At 26.1% G+C, this 23262-nt stretch overlaps 3 protein-coding genes across 3 annotated transcripts; 1 reads left to right on the top strand and 2 right to left on the bottom strand.

The window, feature by feature from the left end:
- Nucleotides 1-3001: 3001 nt before the first annotated feature.
- On the bottom strand, nucleotides 3002-13278 carry LOC114132954 (ER degradation-enhancing alpha-mannosidase-like protein 2). The gene is made up of 9 exons (XM_027998564.2): nucleotides 12929-13278; nucleotides 12743-12853; nucleotides 12484-12669; nucleotides 12130-12373; nucleotides 9124-9457; nucleotides 8699-8952; nucleotides 6951-7143; nucleotides 6053-6196; nucleotides 3002-3966 (listed from the first exon to the last, which is right to left on the bottom strand). Exons 1-9 carry the CDS (start codon nucleotides 13048-13050, stop codon nucleotides 3302-3304), a joined length of 2253 nt encoding a protein of 750 aa, XP_027854365.1. The 5' UTR covers nucleotides 13051-13278; the 3' UTR covers nucleotides 3002-3301.
- A 158-nt stretch (nucleotides 13279-13436) lies between these two features.
- LOC114132967 (dolichyl-phosphate beta-glucosyltransferase) lies at nucleotides 13437-19107 on the top strand. Its single transcript, XM_027998577.2, has 7 exons — nucleotides 13437-13695; nucleotides 13761-13950; nucleotides 14006-14205; nucleotides 14284-14392; nucleotides 16638-16872; nucleotides 16940-17025; nucleotides 17089-19107. Exons 1-7 carry the CDS (start codon nucleotides 13591-13593, stop codon nucleotides 17187-17189), a joined length of 1026 nt encoding a protein of 341 aa, XP_027854378.1. The 5' UTR covers nucleotides 13437-13590; the 3' UTR covers nucleotides 17190-19107.
- A 221-nt stretch (nucleotides 19108-19328) lies between these two features.
- Nucleotides 19329-22092, bottom strand: LOC114132972 (uncharacterized). Its single transcript, XM_050207192.1, has 3 exons — nucleotides 21258-22092; nucleotides 19926-21175; nucleotides 19329-19760 (listed from the first exon to the last, which is right to left on the bottom strand). The coding sequence occupies exons 1-3, from the start codon at nucleotides 21322-21324 to the stop codon at nucleotides 19329-19331; spliced, it is 1749 nt and encodes a 582-aa protein (XP_050063149.1). The 5' UTR covers nucleotides 21325-22092.
- Between the last annotated feature and the right edge of the window lie 1170 nt (nucleotides 22093-23262).

The raw sequence follows: 23262 nt of genomic DNA on the forward strand, positions 1-23262 counted from the left end.
TAATTAAATCTATATTTTTAAAGTGTATCCTGAGATTGGGCCTTAAACATATAACAGAAAATTAATATACTAGTATATTATAAAGATTATTAAAATTTTTTTTCTAATACCTACATAAAAATATAATTATTTTTTATATAATGTTATACAGATTTTACAAATTTACACATACATACTCGTATACATACACACTAAATGTGGATAACATAGTTTGCAATCAACTAAACGATCGCGATATTTTATAATCTTTGTAAATTACACTTTTGGCTATTTCCATTCATTTTATTTCATGGTGGCCCCTACTATTCGATTTTATAATAAAATCACATAATTTATTACCTTTTTATAAGACACGCGGTCGCTTCAAATAAAGTTTCGTGTGCACTGAAGTGTTAGGTATTGTAGCAATTTATATATGACGTTTTATTTATTAAATATTATTTTATTGAAGTTTAAATTTTAATAGTAACCCAACAACCAGGTGTACATGTTATTACCTAATGTAAAATCCTAGTGGCTCAATTATCATATACCTTTTTGAAAAAAAGGTTAATTGTGGTCCAATTCCTGGGAGTCCAATATGTCAAGCCTAAGATATAGGTATCTATTATATTTTCCACTAGGTGGTGAAAAACCTTGTTTATGCTTTAATGACTTGAATAGGTACCTCAAAATTAAATCACGTACAGAAAATTTGCCTGAATATTTTTAGAAAATTAGTTTATCCATTAAAAAACTCAGAACTAAACTAGTTTATCTTTAAATTTGATTTTTATATAATAGGTACCTATGGAATGGAACTCGGATCTAGCCATTTACCAGCACTTTTTACTACTTGAAAAAATTTTAATTCTACTGATTTTTTTCCCCGAAATAAAATTAACACTATGTACGTAACAGATAACAACAAAATGTATATATATATATATTATAATTAGATATTTCAATACTTCAATCTTTTTTTTCAAAAATATATATACCTAATACCTAATCAATAATGATATTATTGAGGTTATTAGGTTCGTTACCGATGTTTTATTATAATAAATGATATTTGAAAAAAAATTAATTTTTCTAGTAGTAAATGGTCTGAATAAAAATAAGGTTTTTATTTTTTTACAAAATCTAATAAACATATACGTATCAAGTAAAATTATTTATACTTGACATTTAATTCTGATTCTAATGGTAATAATAGTTTCAAATGTTTCAATAGTTTGAAATTAAAACCAAGTTTTTTATTATCAAAAAAAATATTGTAATCGTACATTTACACTCATAACCATGATAACAAATAGGGTTTTTTAATTTTTAAAAATCACATTAACACATTATTCATTAAATAATATTTTAATTACGCCACTCAATGTACTGTTTAGGTTTAAATTATTACGGCTAAAAGTGTTGATAAAATATTATAAAGTCTTCATTTAAATTATATTTATACACAAATAGTACCTATATTATTTCTTCTTAAATTTGTAAAATATAGCAAGTGTTTAAACAATTTATATCTTATTTATAATAGGTATTATAACCAGGGCCCCCACATGGGGGGGGCTGATGGACCTTGAGTACAGGGGCCCGGCTATTTTAAGGGCCCGTGGTATAATAAAAAAATTAATATTTTTCCAAAAATTGTGATAGATGGTTAATTGTATTTTTGGAAGTCTTATAAAGGGCCCGGTCAAACATTTAGTACATGGGCCCGAAATTGTATGTGGGGGCCCTGATTATAACCTATCACTGATTTAACTTTTAACTAAGATTATTGAAAAATACATGATTTGTTTTTTTATTGAAACTCGATTTACCTCTATATACACTTATTAGGGGAACTCAATTTACCTACTGGTTACTACCTTTTTATTTCATGGACATAATTTATAAAATAAAATTATATTCTTCTCATCAATTAATAGAAACTTTTCATCTTGATGACTTTTGTTATTTTCTATTACTATATTATTTTACAATTGACGTATAACTTATATTCTTCATACACTGTAGGTAATACCAAACACGGGAAAATGAATATCTTTTTTAAACTATTGTTGACAACTTAATTTTAAATTGATCTAAACTAGTTAGAGCGAAACGAAAATCTTATACTTAATTACATTTAGCGAAACAACAAATGACGAAGATAATTTTTGGTAAAACGAGCTACGCCCTTCAAAGCGAACTTTGCCCTAAGCTGACTAGAACTTAATGCATTTATTTGATGAATATTTTTAAGTTGAATAAAAGTATAACAATGAATTAAATCAACATTATCCGTTGAAAATAATGTGATGTCATATTATAAAAAGAATATTATTTTTTTTTTCAAATTGTTTCAATGTAGAAATACAGATTGCGTAAGTATACGCAATAGATACGTATTAAACTCAAAATAAATCTTAAGAAAATCTCTGAAATTAATGTGTGTTTTATATCAGAAGTCAGATCACTTAGATACAAGCTAAACACTCAAATACATAATTTGACTCGTGAAAATGCTTCGTTACTCTTATGTATATTATTATTATTATTATAATACGTGCGCAACGATTAGCTAACGCCCCTACCTGAATTTGAATTTACTTTACCAGAAAAATTTTTGGGAAATGTTCAATTTTTAACTAGTACACAGTAGTTATAATGTATATCAGGATACAGGTGTTTTTTACGCACAATCGTAAATCATTCAAAAATACATAATAAAACTCATAAGATGTACGTTGTTCGTCATACCTTAAATACATTTTAAAAACATTTAAAATTAGTATTTGGATAGTTATTAATTTAAAAAAACAGTGTAAAGGTATATGTTTTAAAACCATATCAATAAGTACATTAATTGTATTTCGTATAATCTCAAGACACATCACGTATCTCAAATAAAAATATAGTCTTTTGTAAAACACAATAACAAATATAATACTGTACATACCTATATTATTACTTTTTGGTCAATGTTAGGTTTGTAGACTAGCGGACCATGAGCATAAAATATTAATAAAAAAAATAGTAAATATATTAAAAAACAACTTTTTTTTAAAGCATTCGGAATATAGTATGAAATACAAAATAAAATACACGATAAAATAATAATTACAATGTATTCAAAACAGGTAAGTAAGTAGGTACTTTCGGATTATATACGTATTATAATATTATTGAACAACGAGTCGTTTGTAATAATATTATAAACAATATTATATTATTTGGTCCAACAACAAAATTATCAAACAGAGTATCATAGTAATAAATATATAAATTAACTAGGATACCAGGTGAAATATTTCTTCATCCGTTGTCACCACCGATAATGCGTGTAAAAGTTATTACTCGCTGGGCAGGCGAGTATTTGATAACCGTTGTCGCCATCGTCATGGTCGAATGTCGAGGCGTCATCGTCATCTTGGTAGTCCTTTTGACGTTTTTCGCTTGTCCAACGGTGCTGTTTGGCTTTCCAATTTTCGTCGTCACCATTGTCGTTACGGTTGTGATCGTAATCAGTGGAAGATGGTTGTTGATATTGACGGTTGGAAGTTGTAGGATCTTTAAACCCGTCATCGTAGTCATGGAAATCGTTCGAATCGATTGTCACCGTTGAACCAGAAACGTCCAGGTTCACGGTACTCTCCTGCGACTGAGTCGAAGACTCAAACAGTTTGTCATCATTATCGGCGGTTTCTCTGTCGTTTTCTTGCCTCCTGTTGTCCTGCAGTTGGTCGTCAGTTCGATAAATCACTGGCGGTCGTGACGACGGAGGCGGCATCGGCGGTGGTTGCAGTGATTCCATCGTCGGTGATCTACCCGAAAACTTATCTGCATCCGATGTCGGTTTTTGATGGTCATTTTTGAATTGCGGCCGTTGATCTTCGTGTGCATGTTGCGTCCAATAGACGCTGCTCTCGTCCACTGTGAAACCATGGCCGCTTGCGGAGCTTCCGTTCTCTCCGGTCACAGTACCTCTAGCTGCAGAAGGAGAGTGAAATAAAAAGTGGATTAAGAAAAAGTTTACATTTTTATATAGCTTTTATATCGCATTACAAAGTTATATTTTTGATAAAATTGCCTACTCAACTATTCAACCGCACATTGGCACATTAAATGTAAATTTAGAGTGCTAAAATAATTTGTTCTATAGGTACCTAATCTTTTATATATATATTACATATTTACATATGTCATTTGTAAATATTTAATAGGCTCATTAATTTTTAAGAAAAAATAAGTTTTATAGAATGTTAAAAAAACAGACAGTTAATATGAAGACACATCTGCGAGTATAAACGTATACTTACTAATAAGTATATTATTATCTCCATCTTACAAACGTTTTCAAGTACCTAACTAGTTGACAAATTCAAACGTTTTCGGAAAATTGATCAAATAAATAGACCTAGCTGGTACAAGTGGCAAACGATTGATAGAATTCTCGGTACAATTGAAAAGTGTATTATGTATATTGTATATAGTATGCCTAAGTTATTCATTTGTGGTTATTAATTAAGTACTTATTAGGTAGGTTCGGCTATTATTAAGAACTTATTAGTATTAGAACAAAAACCTATAACGATGATGAACGCCGGAAGATAGGAAAAATTAAATATCTAGTTATAGTTCATAGTAGTATTCTTTATTTACTAATAGACAATAGACATATTATACGTGTATTCTGTATTTATTGTATTATTTTTAAGAACAGTACTCGTTTAACAACAATCAGTGCCGTAGCCAAACATTTTTTTTTTTTTTAGGAGAGGGGCACCTCATTTTTTTCTTGTTTTTGCAATGTTAGAATACCTACGTATTGAGAATTACTTTATGATCCAAAGTATGATGGCAGAAGAAAGAATTTTTATATTGCCACTGATAACGATGTTCGGTATTTTACTAAATCGTCTACGACAGCGGTTCCCAATTTTTTTAGTTGTGCGGATCATCAATTTTGTAAAAAGAATTTTGAGACTCACTAATAGCACACATCACTAACATATGTTATTACTATCATATAGTGTACCTAACGCACTACCTATAAATAAAGATATAATTTATTTTCTATAAACCGCAACATGTTATTTTTACTATTATTTTAAAACTGTATTATTAATATTAAATGTTATTAAGATGTGATTTAAAAATGAACAATGTATCTAAATAAAAAAAAATATATATTAATATTACAGAGTTTATATATATATATATATATTATATGGAACTTTTGTTCTTATATAAGTTATTTTATTCCTGGATATTTTGTAAAAATACGGCAAAACCAAGTACGACGTACTTTCCAAATATAGGTTAAGTATGACAAATAAAAAAAAATTGTAGTCTCCAAGTTACATTATTTTAATTATATTATTATGTTTTAGAAATTGTGATTATACACATTATCTATAAGTATGTTGTACTTTAATTAGGTGTACAGTGCTTGGTGGGCACCACGTATTTATAAATAAATATTGAAGATATCTAACGAAGAAATTGAAATCGATAATATATTTTAAAATCATACTTAATCATAACAATAAGCTATTTAGCATTTATGAATTAAAATTAAGAATAATATTTATCATAGATTTACTTTGAGTTACAAAAATATATTAATGACATCAATTATAAGGAATCTCTGTACACCATTCTACAACCAACAAAAAAAAAATATATATATATATTTAGAGTGCATGTTGCCTCAGTGCCCTCCCTGGTTACGGCACTGTCAGCAATAATTATGTATTTTGTTAATAACTAATAAGTAATATTGGATTTTTTACATCTAGCCGAAATAGAAAAATTATATATTTAGATTATCATTTTAAGTTATGATAATTGCATTCATGTAAATTAAAGACTTGATGCTATTTTAAATATTGAAAACTATATCAGTGTAATCAAAAATTTAAAAAAAAACTCGTTTTTGACAATCAAGTATGCTATTAAAATATGTGATCCGCAAGCAAAACCATAAGGCTAGTGTCACACGTCTTGCGGAATAATCGCGACATGTAGCGAAATGAAATAATATTTGTATTTGCATTTTTTTTTTAATACATACCTTGATTGGTTGATTCTTTGTTTTGGTCGACTACCAATGAGGATTTCATAAAACGTTGATATTTAGGCTGTTGACGATGCGACCAATCGTTATTGTCAGCCATGTAACAACAGTGTAATATTCCGGGATCTATAGGATGAGCTTCTAAATAAATTATAAAAAATACAGAAAAAAAAATTATAGTATAATGAGTATAGTCAAAATTATTACATAAACAAGCTTATGCAAATTAAATTTTAAACTAAAATAACTAGGTGTAACTTAGTCAATAAAAAGGTCATTAAAATGGATTTGTTAAATTTGAACTGAATAATAGATTATTCTACGCGAAAAAAAAACATTCTGATTCTTCATTCATATATTAATATCAAACAATAGTCTGTTGTACCTTTTTGATAAAACAATTGAGCGCATTCAAAAATAACATACTAGTGAAGAAATGAGTAGTGTAATAGTTTATTTATGCTTTTATCTAGGAAAAAAGTTCTAACGAGACATATCGAACTTCACAAAGAAGTCACATATTAATTGAACAAGAAAACGATTACATAATGAGAAGTTTATTTTAAAACTGACTGTTTTTATTTTGATCGTGATAACTGATAATTGATCAATAACTAAAAAACAGTTTTCATAAACAAAAATCATAATGGTTTTTGTTAAAAACTGGTGTTGGTATGATACTTTTAATTTCTGAAGTATCAACTAGAATCCATATTAAATTTTATGCAAAAACTAGTAGTATTGAAAATTAGAGAAAATTTTCTGTTTAAAATATTACAGTAAAAATAAAATAAAAACATACAAATTTGATAAAATTCCTCTAGAAATACATTCACTCAAAATCTAAAACATCAATTTACCAATGCTATGATACTTAAGAATAAATAAGTTTTACCTGTGTTAAAAATGTATCCACCAGCATCAACAATGCATTCGCGGCCACCAGCTGTGTTCCAAACTTTACCATGACTTCCATCATTATGTATAAAGTTATCGGGATCAAAAAGTAAATAAAGATACTTAGTTGTTTCAGCAAGGAAAAAAGATTCCATCCTATTTTGAAGAGAATGTTTTTTGCAGCTTTTAATCTAAAAACAAAGTTTAAAAAATGAATAGGTTAAGTTAATATTTTAAAAAGTATTATAATTTATTTGAATTCTGATATTATTTTTAATGTACCTAAATATCTTCTTTTGTTTTAATCTAATATTCAGTCAAAACAAATTTTACTTCATCTAATTAATTAAAACAGCTTCAACTTAACTATGATGGGTTTCAAGCTAGAAAATCATAAATTAGTATCCATAACTTTATAATGGTAAATATTAATGTTGACTTTATAATTTGAAAAGAATGTAATATGGGTAAAAGTATATATTTAATATAAAGGTATTAGTAAATTTAAAAAATTTTTTTTAGCTTGATAGCAAAGCAAAGCTCTGCGAAAAACATATTCTAGCCTAATAAAAGTGTAAAAAATCAACCAAGAACACAAAGTTGGTCTGGAAAAATCTGTAAGTAAAAACAACTCAAAAACATTTATGCAAAATATGTATTTCATAGTCCAAAGTAAAGTAATTATCTAAGGATATGGAAATGTAAAAATTAAATTTTGATTAAATAGTTAATTACCTACTTAGCTCTTCTATATTTAGAAGAATATAAAAGTACACCAACATTTTGCAGAATACCTACCTTTAATAGTTTAATGTCATACCACTTAACTCATCTAAGCTTTTAATACTTATAAGTTAAGATGTGTTTATGTGGATTGTATAAACAAATGATTTTAATACATAACAATAAAATTAAACTACTAAAAAATGTGTATTTTTAACTAAATTTATTTAAGGTTTATATATGTGAAATATATTGTATACAATATATTAAGGTTATATATTATATTTTATAAATTTGAAATGTGTTTAAAAATTATTAGTCTACAACTATTTTATTGTTTTTTAATTATTTTGATGTTTATCTACTAGTTTATATAAATTATGAATGTGCTGCCTAACTTAAGAAAAAGATAGTAATTTATTGACTGTTTACCTAATTTAACATGCAACAATTTAAGATGAAATCTATGCATGCATTTATCATAATTTGATACTTTTTGAGCTTTCAAAAAAGCATTCAAAATGCGTATTAAAAGTATTTATTAGTTTATTAAATTATTAAAGAAAAAAGGTATTATAATAAAATAGATTTCTATTCTCAAGTCTGCTATTTATCTTAAATTAATTTGTTAAATTGAATTAAACAATACAAGATAAAATCGAGATTAAAATACATTTTGAACAAATTTTTTAAAATGTTCCTTAAAAGCAAAAAAAATACCAAAAATAAAAACCTTAAAAAATATTAACAATACAAAAAAATCAATATAACATTTTCTGAATTTGATTCCATGTAGTATTAATCAAATTTATGGTTGATATTGTTTTGTTTTAGAGCAATAGAAAAAAAAAGCAAATACCTTCAAAATCCATACTCTAGTTATAAATAATTTAAAATCCATAAATATCATTTTAAAATGAACATTTAAAAAAAAAACTTAACTTAAGCACTTGTTTATATTCTCCTTTATAAATATGAAAAATATATATAAATATAAAATAAAATATATATATTATATATTACCGTGGCATATCCACATCGTGTGCGGCTACTGTGTTGAATTGAACGTAGAATGTCGCTACCTATGTCTAGTAAATAAGGATCTCCATTAGTTGCTTTATACAGATACATTGCAGACTCGACTAATTCAGGACGTAATGGAAATGAATCTCTAGCAGCTTCTTGATTGACAACATTGTAAACTTCAGGAGTAAAACCGTATAATTTAAGTACATCGTGGTAATTTGACATTGATTTCATGGCAATATCTATATCACCTAAAATAATAGAATATACTTCAAAATATTTCAAATATTATAAATTGATAGATTTGATAAGAGTTTATCATATGATAATTAAAATAATAAAATCAAAATAACTCTAGGGATTACAATATAAAGACATACTATTAAATATCCGAATTATTAATGATATTAAGGTATAATTACCTATTAGACTTAAAAGCCCTGGCCAATATGATTCTAATGACTGATATATGGGCATTGTTACTTGGCCCTTTTGCATGTTCACCCAAAAATACCACCCAGTGGAAGTTGCTGAATACTTATCAATAGGTTTTCTTAATTCATCGAACATACTTCTTAGATGAGGCAGGTTAAATAGCAGGGATCCTTTAACTAAGTACTCAAAATATGAATCAATCCCACCACCAATGCCTGAATCATGTGCAATCCATAATCCAGAAGACACGTCCAAATGATTACCCATTAATCCCATTTTAGATCTATGGTTGAACAATGAATGAAGAGCTTTTAAAGCTACCTATCAAATAATAAAATACCACTTATACTTATAATGTTTGAAATCATCAAAAGAAAAACATTTTTAGATAATTAATTATTTTAAGCTACTATTCTGAACTGAAATATTGGGTACGTGTGTATTAAAATTAACAGTTATAACTAGGAGTTTAAAATAATAATATTCTACCAGTCTTTACAATATTTTTTTTTTTATTATTAACTTTTAGCTGATCAATGAAAAATTTATTTACTATAATTTTTTAGTATAAACAGATTGGTTTTCATTATGATGGTTACACACCTACTTATTTTGATAATTTCTATTACTAAAACAAGAATGTAACATTAGTGATTACATTATGTCATTATTAAAATTAAAATCAGGTAAAAAAAAATCATTGTTTTACTTTGTAGCATATTATTATAAGATAATATATCATTTTAGTAGTTCATCAGAAATATAGTTCAGAAGAATCTTAATAAGAAAAATAAAATTTTTTCATTGAAAAAATATACTCAATCTGTTTAGTTAGATTTTAATAAATTAAATAAAGATAAAAAATTAAAATTAATAAAACTAGTTTTTTTCAACTCAAATTTGAAATTATTATTTTTTAGATACATTAGTTATTATTTATTAAATTTGATAAAAATTATTCAAGCTCTGATTAAAATATAAAATTTTCATCTGATTAACATTGTAAACTTATCAAGTTTAAGGTTATTAGGTTATTTCCAAACAAGTAATTTTTGAATGAATGTGACACATGATAAATATTTTACAAATCCATACTATGTTTATGGAATTATGAATGTTATAATTTAAATTTATTGCATATATTGGTAATTTAAAGTAAAATGTTTGAATTGAGACATTTATTTTATTTAAAAAATATAATTGACTAAAATAGTTATAATTATTATAAAAAATAAACTAATGTAAGAAGAAATATAAGCGAGAAATTAATTTTTGTCTCACTTATCGTTTATCAATTAAAAATAAAAAATACAAATGAGAAATTTTGAATTTACACAAATAAATATTTATATATTTTCCCTTCAAGTTAATTAAATAACAAAAATGCTATATATTTACTTACATATTTTATATTTTTTTTTAGCTATGGATAGTAACTTAGGTTTACCATTATTTTTATACAAATTATGAGCAAATTTTAATTAATTAAATATAATATCAAAATTAATACTAAAATTATTTATCAGATATATTTACTCTAAGATTAATATTTTAAACTACCTATTAATTAAAAAGTAAAAAAATTGAAGGCCCCGCATGCTGTATATTACATAATAGTATGTACTTAATTATAAAACTATTGGCATTAACTATAAAATATTTACATAATAATACTGAGTCTAAGTCCTTAACTATTAATATACCTACTTCCACTGTAAATATATTATTATTATAAAATTTATGTTCAATTGAACTATAATAAGGTTTATATATTACACATATATTAATTGATTAGGATATTACCTATTTTAGAAAATGATTTATTACAGCTGTTCCCAACTTATAGGCTGTAGCCCACAAGTGGGCTGAAAGCAGCATGGTACTGGGTCATGAACCATATACTATTAAATATTATATATATTTAAAATAATATTATTATATATTTTTGTTATATACCTAATAATATTTAATCAATATTAACTACAGAGTACAATAAGTGTACAATTAATAGTATCAAACTTTTGAATGTAGTTTTATCTCATATTCATATAATATATATATTATATATTATAATTATATGAATACATATTGGTGTGCTATTGCCTGTTAGTGAACCTCAGAAGATTTATTTTACAAAATTGGTGGTCCTCACCAGTGGCGGATCTAGGATTTTCTCATAGGGGGGGATATAAAATATTTTCGCACATAACATGTATATAAGCGTTATTTTACTAAATTTACAAAACAAGATTTAATTTTGCACGGCCACGGGGGGGGGGGATAGATCCGCCACGGGTCCTCACAACTAAAAATGTTGGGAACCGCTGATTTGCTATACAGTAGTAGTAATATATTATGGTATAATTTATTTATTTAAACAATATTAGAATTGAAAATCAGATTAAATTGCTTAAATTTAATAAACATTAGCTATGATAAATATTCAAAATCTAAATAAAAAGAATAGATAAATAAAAAATATTTATCAACAAATATAGCAATGTTTATAATTTAATTTACAATTTTTGAAATACTCGGATAATCTAAAATGTTTATTAATTGCAAAAATTAAAAACAATTAAATGCAACTATAAAAATATAAGAATAATTTCCTCAATGGGTTGTTAAATAACATTTTATGGATAGCAATAAATACTTTAAAAGTATAAAACACTAGGTATAAAAAATTTAATTTAACATTAAATTATTATATATTTTATGATCAAATTTTAAGTTAAAACATTTTAACAAAATTACACATTTAAAAAATAGGAATTACTTAAGCACATAGTTATATTACGCATAGTTGTTGCAATTATTTAATTAAGTCTCTCAAATTTTTCTTATTTGACTTATTACAATTTACCATACACTTTTAACCAGTCAACTTAAATTGTTAATCATCTCATCTGAATTTAAAAATATTAAAGTATATTTTGAAAAATGTTATTGAATAATAATATTATAGTACACTTATGTTACTTATCATTTACCTGTTCAAATATAAAATCACCAGTTAGTCGAGACAAAGTTCCAAATTCTAATATGAATGTACCAACTCCTGCTGTACAAGTTACAGTTGTTTCGCCTTCTGGTACACCAGATCGAAGATTAACTGTTCCATAAGGCATACCAGTAGGTGTATCAAATGCTGGTAATAATCTTCTAGCTACATCTTCAGCCATGCGTAACAATGGTCCATTACACGGCCATCCAACTTCTAATTCAGTTGTGGCTCTAAATACAAAGATTAATAACAATAGCAATAATTATGTTTAATTATGAACAGTAGGTAAGATAAATGTATTGTAATTGATGATGTTTAAAAAAAAAAAAAAATGTTATACCTATGAGACAACATATGAGCACTTAGCAGTCCACCTACAACTCTTATGTTTGTCTCAAAAACTGACACATTGATATCGGCATCAAATGAAACATTATACTTTATGTAGTCAACTGCCTTATTAAATTCATCATGTAGTCCCATTACAACTAGAGTGTCTAGAGCATCAATCAATGATAATGAATAACTATAAATAAGTTATAACATGTTTATTGTATATTCATTATTGAAATGACTCTGAACAAGGTAGGTATATGTACCTGCCCCAAGTGTCCACACCATCACATGTCAATGGTCGTAACTCATCATAAGGATAAGCATATTTCATGTAGCCGTGATATGCATGTTCAAACATTTCTTTCACTTCCGATCTTTAAAAAACAAAAAAAATTAAAATTAATTTTTCTATTGATTTGGACAAAAAATAGGAAATCCTTGAGACACACCTTAATTCTAAAAGACGGTGTCTGTCATAATGACGTGAACACAAGCCGTGTCGAATGAGCAGTAAAATCATCAGCGAGAAATGAAACTTAAACTTCATTTTTTTGATTTGAAAATATAACATTTAAAAGACACGTAGGTAGAACGTGTATTTTTAAGTTGCAAAAACATTAGATATATTATAATTTTTACTCAGTTCGATGTTGCCACAACACACTTGTTATCGGCAAATGTGTGTGTGCATATAATGTACAAAGTAAATGCTATAACATAATAATATTTAATATTTATATTATATACGAGGTAATAAATTTAAAATTTTGATCGGTAAAATATAAAAACTGTTATCAGCAAACGTAAACTATTTTATACGTAAGTAGTCTGTATACGGCATAATAATAAAAAAACAACAATAAATTGTAATCAAACGTTACATCCGAGATAAGGAGTACGTATCTTGTACGTGTCTTTTTTACCCCCATACAGATAAGGATAATGAATTAAAGTCGACAGCCGACTGATGCCGTATACCGCGGCGGCGTATCACCGACAACTGTTCGTAGTGTAAACGTAGTCGGGATCTCGTCAATAGCTTTATCGACATTTCAAGCAGTTATTACTCACCTTTGCACTTCGTTCACAGTGGCATGACGTGTATGTGATAATGGGATCGGCTGCGGTAATTCTAAATCGTGATGGTTCATCGCCGCCAGAGTTAAGTTTTGAGGAACTTCTGCCGTGTTTATATCAAACATTTTTCGGGCTCACGGTTAGCATCTATCGTAGTCGCGTTTTTTTTTTTCGTTTTCGCACTGAACTTCTCCTGTGTTTCAGGTGCTGTGTGTAATATACATAAACTGGATGTTGTACTACAGGCGTTCCCCTTGCGCGCATGAGTATAGGGCTGACAATGAAAAACATTTCACGGACGAAAAAGGCAAGCAAGTGCCGTTTCCTAGTCTGAGTGATGAAAGCACTTTGGATTTGTCGGTCATAGTGCCTGCGTACAATGAACAGGACAGGAGTAAGCTAAATTTAATCATCTATTTATTTTATTTGTTTTAAAACTTTGTGTTTAGTAAGGCCTATGCTCGATTCATGCTTAAATTTTTTGACGGACGTCAGTCGAAAATGGACGTTTGAAGTGATTGTTGTTAGTGATGGGAGTACTGACGGGACATGTGATGTAGTTATGGAATATGTGCGGCAGTATGGTTCAGATCAGATACGTCTTTTAAAGTTATATGAAAATCGTGGAAAGGGAGGAGCAGTTTCCTTGGTGAGTAAAATAATTGAATTTTTACTAATAAATTAGATATTCCAATTATAAAGTTATTAAAATATGTCATTCTCACAGGGAATGCATAGTGCACGTGGACGTACTTTGTTATTTGCTGATGCTGATGGTGCAACAAGTTTTCAAGATTTAGAACAATTAGAATCAGCATTACTCCTCTTAGCATCAAGTAATAATATAAAAATATATAAGATATACTTTGCACTTAGTAACTAAAAACATAAATAAACACTTCATCAATTATTTCTTCAGTTATAAAATCAAGGTTTTATTTGTACATTTGTTGGCATTTTTGAGAAAACTATATGGCTAAGTTTTGTTACTCGTCTAAAATAAATAGTTAAAATATCTAAGGAATAATGAATAAAACATAATCAAAATATAATTTTTTAAATTACTTTTCCATTAATTTAATGTATTCATTTATTCATTTAGACAATTTAGAAGTCATTAGTGTGACAGTAGATTTATAAATATAAATTCAAATTATAACACAAATAGAAAAAGAAAGTCTAAGAATCAAGTTAAAAGTTTAATGTGTCTGATTGATTTACTATGATTTACTATGCTAGTGATTATATATAATTATATGTCCATTGTATTTTTAGATATGTAAAAGTTGAAGTATGAAATGATATTATTTTATGAAATATGTAGATACTTTATACACTAATCAAATTCATTCCACAAACCTTTTAATTTATAACTTAACTAGATATTTTATAAATTTTTCTCTGAATTTATTTAGATTAAAATTAAATTTATGTGGCCTGTGAACTAGTTTGTGTTGTTTTCGTTATCAACAACTTTATGACTATTAAGTTGGTTATTTTATTAAACAATAAATAATAATAATAATGATTCATACGATCAGATAGGTACTTCAACTATTGAAAATATACATTGTTACATATAACTTATAAACATTGATCTCGCTTCTATTTGCATCCACAATACTATTTGTTATTACACTTTATGTATTATTTACATTTTAGATAAAAAAAAAAAAAAAAAAAATGGAAATGGTCAGGATATTTTAAGTGTTGGTGTACTAATACTATGAACTGATGTGTTGTAAAAATTGTATGTATTATAATTCAAAATATCTCTGAAATTAATCTTCTAATAATAAATATGTATTCCACATTTTTAACATAGGTAAATAATAAATGAAATTTTAAATTTAAAAAATTTTATTAACAAGTTAAATAGACTTTGTATGAAATATGTTTATACAGTAGTCACCGCTTCTGGTAGTTCTAGAGTACTTTGATCACTATAACCGGAAATCACTATAAGCGGTGACTAGAAAAACAGGTAGAAAATAACGTAAAAATAATTAAATATTTAAATTTTATTTATTATTATTTTTTATTTATTATATCTTAATATTTTTAATAATTTTTTGAACACTTTATTTTGTACACAACATTCAATATACTTTGTAACATGTAAAAATAGTAAACACATACATGATTTAACAAACTTAGATTTTTTCAAAAAATTTATGAAACATGTACGATATGAAGTATCGCTCATTACGTGGGTTACATTAGATAAGATTAACTCGATTTAAGTTCACGATAATGATAATTGTCATTCGTATTCGTTTATCCTGTACACAAGGTACCTAATATTACTGTAAATAATTACTTATTTATGTTTTATATTTCTGACATGATTATTTCTGATCACAATAACCGAAAACCTAAATACTGTAAATGACAAAAAATGCACGTTTAACGGTTGTTTCTTCCGTTCCTGAGATTTTTTATCACTATAAATGGCAACCACTGTATTATATTGTTTATATTTTTATGTATTTATATAAAAATTGTCATTTTTTTAATTTCTATTTCCATTTTGATAAAATTATTTATGGAAAATAAGTAATAAGTATATTATTTCTCCTGAAAGTAATCAATATTTTTTAATATCAAAATAATGATTTTATATCTACTATACTTAAACTGTTCTTAATTGAAGATTATATAGAAGAACTATTATTCCATACAATTTTTATTGTAGATATTGTTTTTTTAAGTCAGTAGCGACATACGGTACTTGCTGTATTACACCAATTAACTGAATTCATTCGGATAATCTCTACTCTGAATGAGTTTTGGGTGGGTGAGTGGTAACCCCCCCCCCCCCCCCCCCCCCAAAAAAAAGAGTTTACCTCAGTGATTTAAAAACAGTTTCATGTCACTGCTTAAAGTTGTTCCTATTCTAATTTATAAGTATAGTATTAATTTAATTTTTATGTAAATAATTAAACTAATGAATTATGTACAATTTTACTTGTATTTAATGTATCATTTGTTAACACACAATGAGTTGAAATACTGTGTTAATTTACATAAGGTATTATTTTAATTTTTTTTAATACTTTATCCATTTTTATGTTTAACTAGATGATATGACTGAGTGTGCTAAAAAGTTACATGCAGTTGTGTGTGGCTCGCGTGCTCATTTAGAAACAGAATCTATGGCTCAAAGAAGTATATTTCGTACTTTTTTGATGGTGTGCTTTCATTTTCATGTCTGGTTATTTGGTGTACGTAGTATCAAAGATACACAATGTGGCTTTAAATTATTCACTCGGCCAGCTGCAAGAATTTTGTTTAATAATTTACATGTTAAAGGATGGTATATAATTAAATATATTTCTATAACTTAAATTTTTCTTACAAATGTTTGTTTGGTAATTTATTAGGGCTTTTGATGTAGAAATGCTATACGTTGCTGAAGAGTTGAAATTTAAATTAGTTGAAGTACCAGTTCATTGGACAGAGATTGAAGGTAAATATATAGTAATATAATATTTAATTTCTTAGATATTTTCATTGTTCGTTTTTTTTATAGGTTCTAAAATAGTTCCTGTATGGAGTTGGCTTGAAATGGGTTATGATGTCTTAAAAATATGGTTCAAATACCGCATTGGATCATGGGTGATACGCAAATAAAGGACAAATCTGCTAACATATTTGTATTATTTGCTTTTCTTTTAAGTTATTTGAATAGTATGTAAATTACATACTTTGTTCTGTGTAAAAATTTAGCAAATATTTTATCAAAAGAATTTTTATGGAACTACATAATAATTATTTCTTTGGCAGATTATCAATTGTGATAGTTGATAAAAAAACTCTTTATAAAGTGAACTATTAATACATTTTATTATTGATTTTTATTTTAAGAAACATTTTTTATTGAGATTTAATTTTAATTATTAGATTCTTAGAAGAAGTTTCTTATAATATTTGCTTTATAAAACAGAGTTAAACTAATCGTACAAAATGTATGAAAATAAACTTGATAAAATATTTGATAATAATATATATTAAGTTTAAAATAACGGGACAAATATATTTAAAACTGCATTCCATATTTATACTACAAAAAATGTTTTTATTAATGAATAATATTAATACTGTAATGTTTCCTATTTGATTATTACTTATTAGTGTATTATATTTACTTTTATCTAAATACACAAAAATAATTTTTGTTAAATAAATAATTAAGTATTGATTTTTCTTATTATATACTCATCTTCACTATACACTATATAAAATTAATATACTACAGCTTTATATAGACACATTTAAACAAAATGTATAAAAATTATAGGTTTTCAAGATTATTATTATTTTTAAGTAAATACAATTAGCGCATTTATAGTAATTAAAATACATGTGTGCATATAAATAAGTTCTTATTATTCATATAAATTTGCTGTCCATCTATTAATACTATTGATGTGTGGGTTTTTAATATTGATTGATTTTTACCTTTGATTCTCAACAGTAATATTAGTACTTATTTTTACAAATTTCTGAAATCTGTTTAGATTTAGATTTGTGAAATTGATATTTAAAACACTGGCATTTTTATCTATTAAATAATTAAGTTATATTTAACATACCTAAATAGATTATTCTAAATGTCTAAATAACTATTGTTTTTTAACTACAAGTTTATTTAAGAATTGTGTGAGAATTGATGTTTTCTAAGTTAAACTATTTTATAGTCCTAACATTGTAATTGATAAAATATTACTTATGATAAATATTATGCAAGTAAACAAACTAGTCAAAATTAATTGAATTTAAAAATACTTATTATTTTGAAGAATGAGGATTGTGTTTGTTATTTAATATGAAATTTATTTTATTGAATTCTGATGTACTATGTAGTATTATTTTGGGCGAATTCAAATTATGTTTTATATACATTATTTATTTTAAAACTAAAATAAATGTATTATTACTGATATCTAAAATGAAAGCTTATAGGTACATGATTGTGTAATAACAAACTTATTAATTTTATTTAAATAATGAAATGATTTTAATTTGTTTATTTATTTATTTTTTAAAAAGTTTTAAAGTTCCACAACTAATTTATTTGCATGTAAAAAATGAATAATCATCTTTTAAAAATTGTTTAAAAAATTATGAATTCATAATAAGCAAAATATTTTATTGTACAATTAATTTTAGTTTATTATAAATTGAATCTTGTTTATTATTTAACAAAACTTAAAATATTGTAATTTATATACTATTATTTTTTTTTTACTTGATATTTGATTTGTATATCTTATAAAAGTATGTATTTAATTTTCACTGATTGATATAATGTCTATTAAACTGGTTATAGATTTAATACTTAATATAATATATACATACTGCCGTCATAAGCGAAAACGCCGTAGGTCACCGAAAAACGATTTTGAAAAAAACGCGTTTTTGTATTTTGTATTTTCATAAAATCATAACACCTTGTACATTCTAATTATTTAAATATGATATATGGTTTCTTATGTAATTTTACCCAACGAATGCAATGAAACAATAATAAATATGATTAAATTAATAATTAACAAGATATTTTACTTTACTCGTTGTACCTTAGTATTGGTATAAACTTTTGCTACACTATTCAAAAGCAAGAATGCCGTAACTCGTAATTAACAATTTCTGATATGATAAAATTATTTATACATTTTAATTTTAAAGAATTCACAAAACAAAAATATTATTTTTAAGTCAATTTATAAATAAAAAAAAATACTTTATAATACATAATTTTTATAATAATTAGCATGTTGGAATATTTTCCCAAAAAATTTTTCTGTTGGCTGGGAGAACTTGAGACAGATTTTGTAGGATACTATCGCGTTTTTCTTGTAAAACCCCTCGTGGTTTCATTAATGAGATTGGATGCGGCATTCCATTGATTTTCATAACATTTTTTCTTAAAAAGTCTAATTCTAAATATTCTTCATCGTAATCGCTTTTAGTGAACAATATAAATTTCCCACGTTTAACTTGAACAGATACTACATCTTTGAGTAAAATACGATTTGTTGATTTGGTCAATTTTTGCTGAGCTTTATAATCCTTCCATAAAAAAAAATCCGAGTGTTCCATTTTTTTTACAACAACTTTAGATTTATTTGCGTTGCCAATAGCAATGGCAAAATCATCAAAGTCATACGTTTTCTTTTGGTGTTTCAGTGACAGCTCGACCTGATGGTGAAAGTGATCCGCTGACATAAAAGTATGGCCCGGCTCAAAATAATTTAAAATTATTTCATTAGCACAGATTTCTTCGGAATTTATAATGTAAATAAGAAAACTAAATAAGCACCAATTTTTATTTTGGCTGCTACAATTGTCAAGCCAAATCGTCACTGTATTTGCATCTCGATTACTTAATAGAAACGCATAAAATGTGCTTATCAAATCTTCTTTATTGCGACCATTAATGCCTTCGTGCCAAATACAAGCGAATGGAAATAATTTAGATTTTTTCCCCAAAGGTACGAAACTTTCATGATACGCAACAATTCGTTTTGTGAATATAACCTTTTTAAAAGAATCGACACGAGGTAACATAATTACTTTCTGTAAGTCAACGGACAAATAAATATTTGTTTCGTCGAATTCCATGTCTGCTTGTTTTTTGTATAAATCTCTAGCTTTTTTAGTTTTGTTTATATGAGTTGTATAAATTGTACAAACATCACATTCGGGCAAAATTTGAGTTTTGTGTTCATGAATATTAAAGCTTTCGCAAAGTTCACATTCTTCATGACCTAACTGCGCGAATGAAATATTTTTTTCTTTTACCTTGCATCGATAATATTCATACGAAATATAATTACGGTCTAATTCAGGGAACTTTTCTATAAAATGTTGGTGCATAAAAGTTATTGTGACATCACTTGGTAAATAACGAATGTTTGGTGCGTGTTCACGGCGATAATGTGAAATTGTTGGATTAAATGATTCAATGTGATCCATAACTAAGGTTTCATATTTAAATTTATTAATTGCTGGATGTTTACTCCGTTTATCAGAAGTCGGTGTAATTTGACCTTTGGGGGTTGAAACAAGAACATTAAGCACATGATCATTAGTCTTCTTAAATCCTAAAGTAGTTAAAAAAAAAGGCTTACAAACTTGCATTCGCACATCAAATTCATCATATAAAAATAATTTCAAACTATTTAGTCTTTTACAATTTTCATTATTTTTATGTGATTTTACGTCAAAACGTTCGCAAGTATTTAAAATATAAGATTTTCTTTCCGACCAATTCATTTCCCAATACTGTTTATTTATTTCTATTCTGCGATTTTCCGTTATTTTTTGTGTACATTTGTTTCTACATTTATCATGTTCACACCCAGGTAAAATAGTATGTTTATATTTCATAAGTTGTATTTTTTTTTCTTTACGAGTTTTAGGAGACGTGTTATATTTCTTACGTTTTCTTATTTGGCCACGTTTGGTATAGGACTCATTTTCGGAATTGTTCGAAGTTGATGTATTGTCGTGAGCTGGATCGACATTTTCAATTACGAATCCGTCATCAAAGTGTATGGGCAACGCTGCAATATCAATTATTTCATCAAGGTCATCTAATGTTTCAGTTGAATCTGTAATTGTATTAAGGAAGATGATATATTTCTGAAAGTTTGATTTGAAATATTAAAAAACATAATTATAACCGATGCTTACTTGGTGAGGCAGGTACAACCAGAAGATTTGGATCGTAAAAAAAAGGTTCATCATTTTCATTATTCATTTTAAAAATTTAAAAATTATTACATTTTAACGTGGCAACGATACAATGTAAACTAAACTCCACCGTAGAAAAATAATTAAATATCGAATAAGTTTATTATAAATAAAATGTTCCGATAGTGACTTGCTTTGCGATAAGTAAACTAGTCCGTGTTACTAAGCCAAAATGCCGCCAATTAAAATTTGTACTATGTACCAAGATAAAACGCCGTATCTTCAATATTACTTACTGCGTTAATGCTTAGTATGGTGATTTTACGGCGTTATTACCTAGTACCCATAAATTTTTCTACGGTTTACGGAGTTTAAGTTATTTGATTTTTGATTGTATTATATGTTTGGAGTAATATTTCAGACATACGGCATATTCATCTACACAAGCCGAATTTCACAATAATTTTTTGTTTATAACCTCATTTTTTATTTTTTTGGGACTTACGGCATTTTCGCTTATGACGGCAGCGATACATGTGTGTGTGTGTGTTTGGCTATTCTTAATATGTATAAGTTTACTTTTTTTTATTTATAAATTAAGGCATTATTGATTTTTTAATGAAAATGTTCTGTGTATACTCTCAAATCTCCCTTAAAAATAAGTTCAAATAATAAAAACATTCTACCTTCTTCTTTACCATATTAACTTTACCCAGTTGTCTTCTCTTTATTGATAAGAACCATTGAATGATATTATAGGGTGAGGTAGTGGCGTAACTTCATGGTTGCATAGGTGTGCATTGCACTGAGGCCCGGGGCCTAAAAGGTCCAAAAGGGGGCCCATGAATTTTGATACTTTGTTTAAAATATGTATATTAAAATTTGATATTTTGTTAATAATTTTAAACTATTTTATAATAAATAATAAATTACAAAGTTACAATATTTTATATTACAAAAAATGTTATCTATAAATGTTATACTATTATTTGGTCATATATATTACAATATTATTCCCGTGTAGAGTATAAAAATAAATCTTCCATGAAACAGGTAGAAATATTGTCATCAGAACATATTTTATCATTTACATCATAAATTGGATGTGTATTTTTTTAATTTTATTCAAAAAAATAAAATGATATTGCACATGGGCTAGAATTTTATAGTTACGCCACTGGGGAGAGGCTAAGCTTTTAAATGGCTTGTTTAATTTAAGTGCCTAAATTTACTATTTTAATCTTGTATGAAAATATTTCCAAGTTAACAAAGTTAAAATGTGTTGATTGTAATTCGTAAAAGACATTTTAACCTTGTGGTAAAAAATATTTGTCAAATTCTATAGACTTAAAATGAGTGTTATAAATCTAATTTACTCTACTAAAAACAGGCATTATTCTTTCTTGGTTAAAAGAAATGTAAATAATAAAAAAATATTAAAGTTGTTATTTCAGTATAGATTTATAAATCTGCCTGTCATAACTATATAAAAAAAAAATCGAATGTTTTAAATATTAAATATAATATATATTAAATGATCTTACTCAATCAGAATATTTTTATTATCATTATCATTATAATATATGTGTATAAAGTTGCCTATATTATTTGAATTTTTAAATTTCTGTGTTCTAATTAAGTTATTTAATAATTCTTTTTGGTGATGTATTCATTAATAAATATATTTTTACTTGTGTTACTTTTTAAAAAAGGTAGGTCCTTTTTTAATTTTAAAAGGGTATTCTAATTTTTAACGACATAATCTTTGATTGTAGCCTTCAAATTTAAAACAAAAATGGCTAAAGCATTAATTATTTTTTACTCGAAATTCACTACTGCAATTGCACTATAAATCATTTTTCAAAAAACCTAATCTAATACTTATTTTTTGTATAATATAATCCATGAAAATCAACATCAATAATATTTATATAAAACAAACAAATATTTTAATAATATTATTAGTTCCTATGTATAATATTATAACTTGTTATTTTACTCTAAA

This window comes from Aphis gossypii, chromosome X, assembly GCF_020184175.1.
Source record: "Aphis gossypii isolate Hap1 chromosome X, ASM2018417v2, whole genome shotgun sequence".
In the NCBI taxonomy this organism is placed as follows: domain Eukaryota; kingdom Metazoa; phylum Arthropoda; class Insecta; order Hemiptera; family Aphididae; genus Aphis; species Aphis gossypii.

Excerpts from the sequence above, each read along its gene's own strand:
- LOC114132967 (XM_027998577.2), top strand. The coding sequence starts at position 13,591 with ATGGGATCGGCTGCGGTAATTCTAAATCGTGATGGTTCATCGCCGCCA. Across the intron at positions 14,393-16,637 it reads ATTACTCCTCTTAGCATCAA|ATGATATGACTGAGTGTGCT; the intron begins GTAATAATATAA and ends ATGTTTAACTAG. Across the intron at positions 17,026-17,088 it reads TCATTGGACAGAGATTGAAG|GTTCTAAAATAGTTCCTGTA; the intron begins GTAAATATATAG and ends TTTTTTTTATAG.
- LOC114132954 (XM_027998564.2), bottom strand. The coding sequence starts at position 13,050 with ATGTTATATTTTCAAATCAAAAAAATGAAGTTTAAGTTTCATTTCTCG. Across the intron at positions 12,854-12,928 it reads CACCGTCTTTTAGAATTAAG|ATCGGAAGTGAAAGAAATGT; the intron begins GTGTGTCTCAAG and ends TGTTTTTTAAAG. Across the intron at positions 12,670-12,742 it reads GGTGTGGACACTTGGGGCAG|TTATTCATTATCATTGATTG; the intron begins GTACATATACCT and ends ACTTATTTATAG.
- LOC114132972 (XM_050207192.1), bottom strand. The coding sequence starts at position 21,324 with ATGAATAATGAAAATGATGAACCTTTTTTTTACGATCCAAATCTTCTG. Across the intron at positions 21,176-21,257 it reads GGTTGTACCTGCCTCACCAA|ATTCAACTGAAACATTAGAT; the intron begins GTAAGCATCGGT and ends ATACAATTACAG. Across the intron at positions 19,761-19,925 it reads GTAATCGAGATGCAAATACA|GTCGAGCTGTCACTGAAACA; the intron begins GTGACGATTTGG and ends TTTCACCATCAG.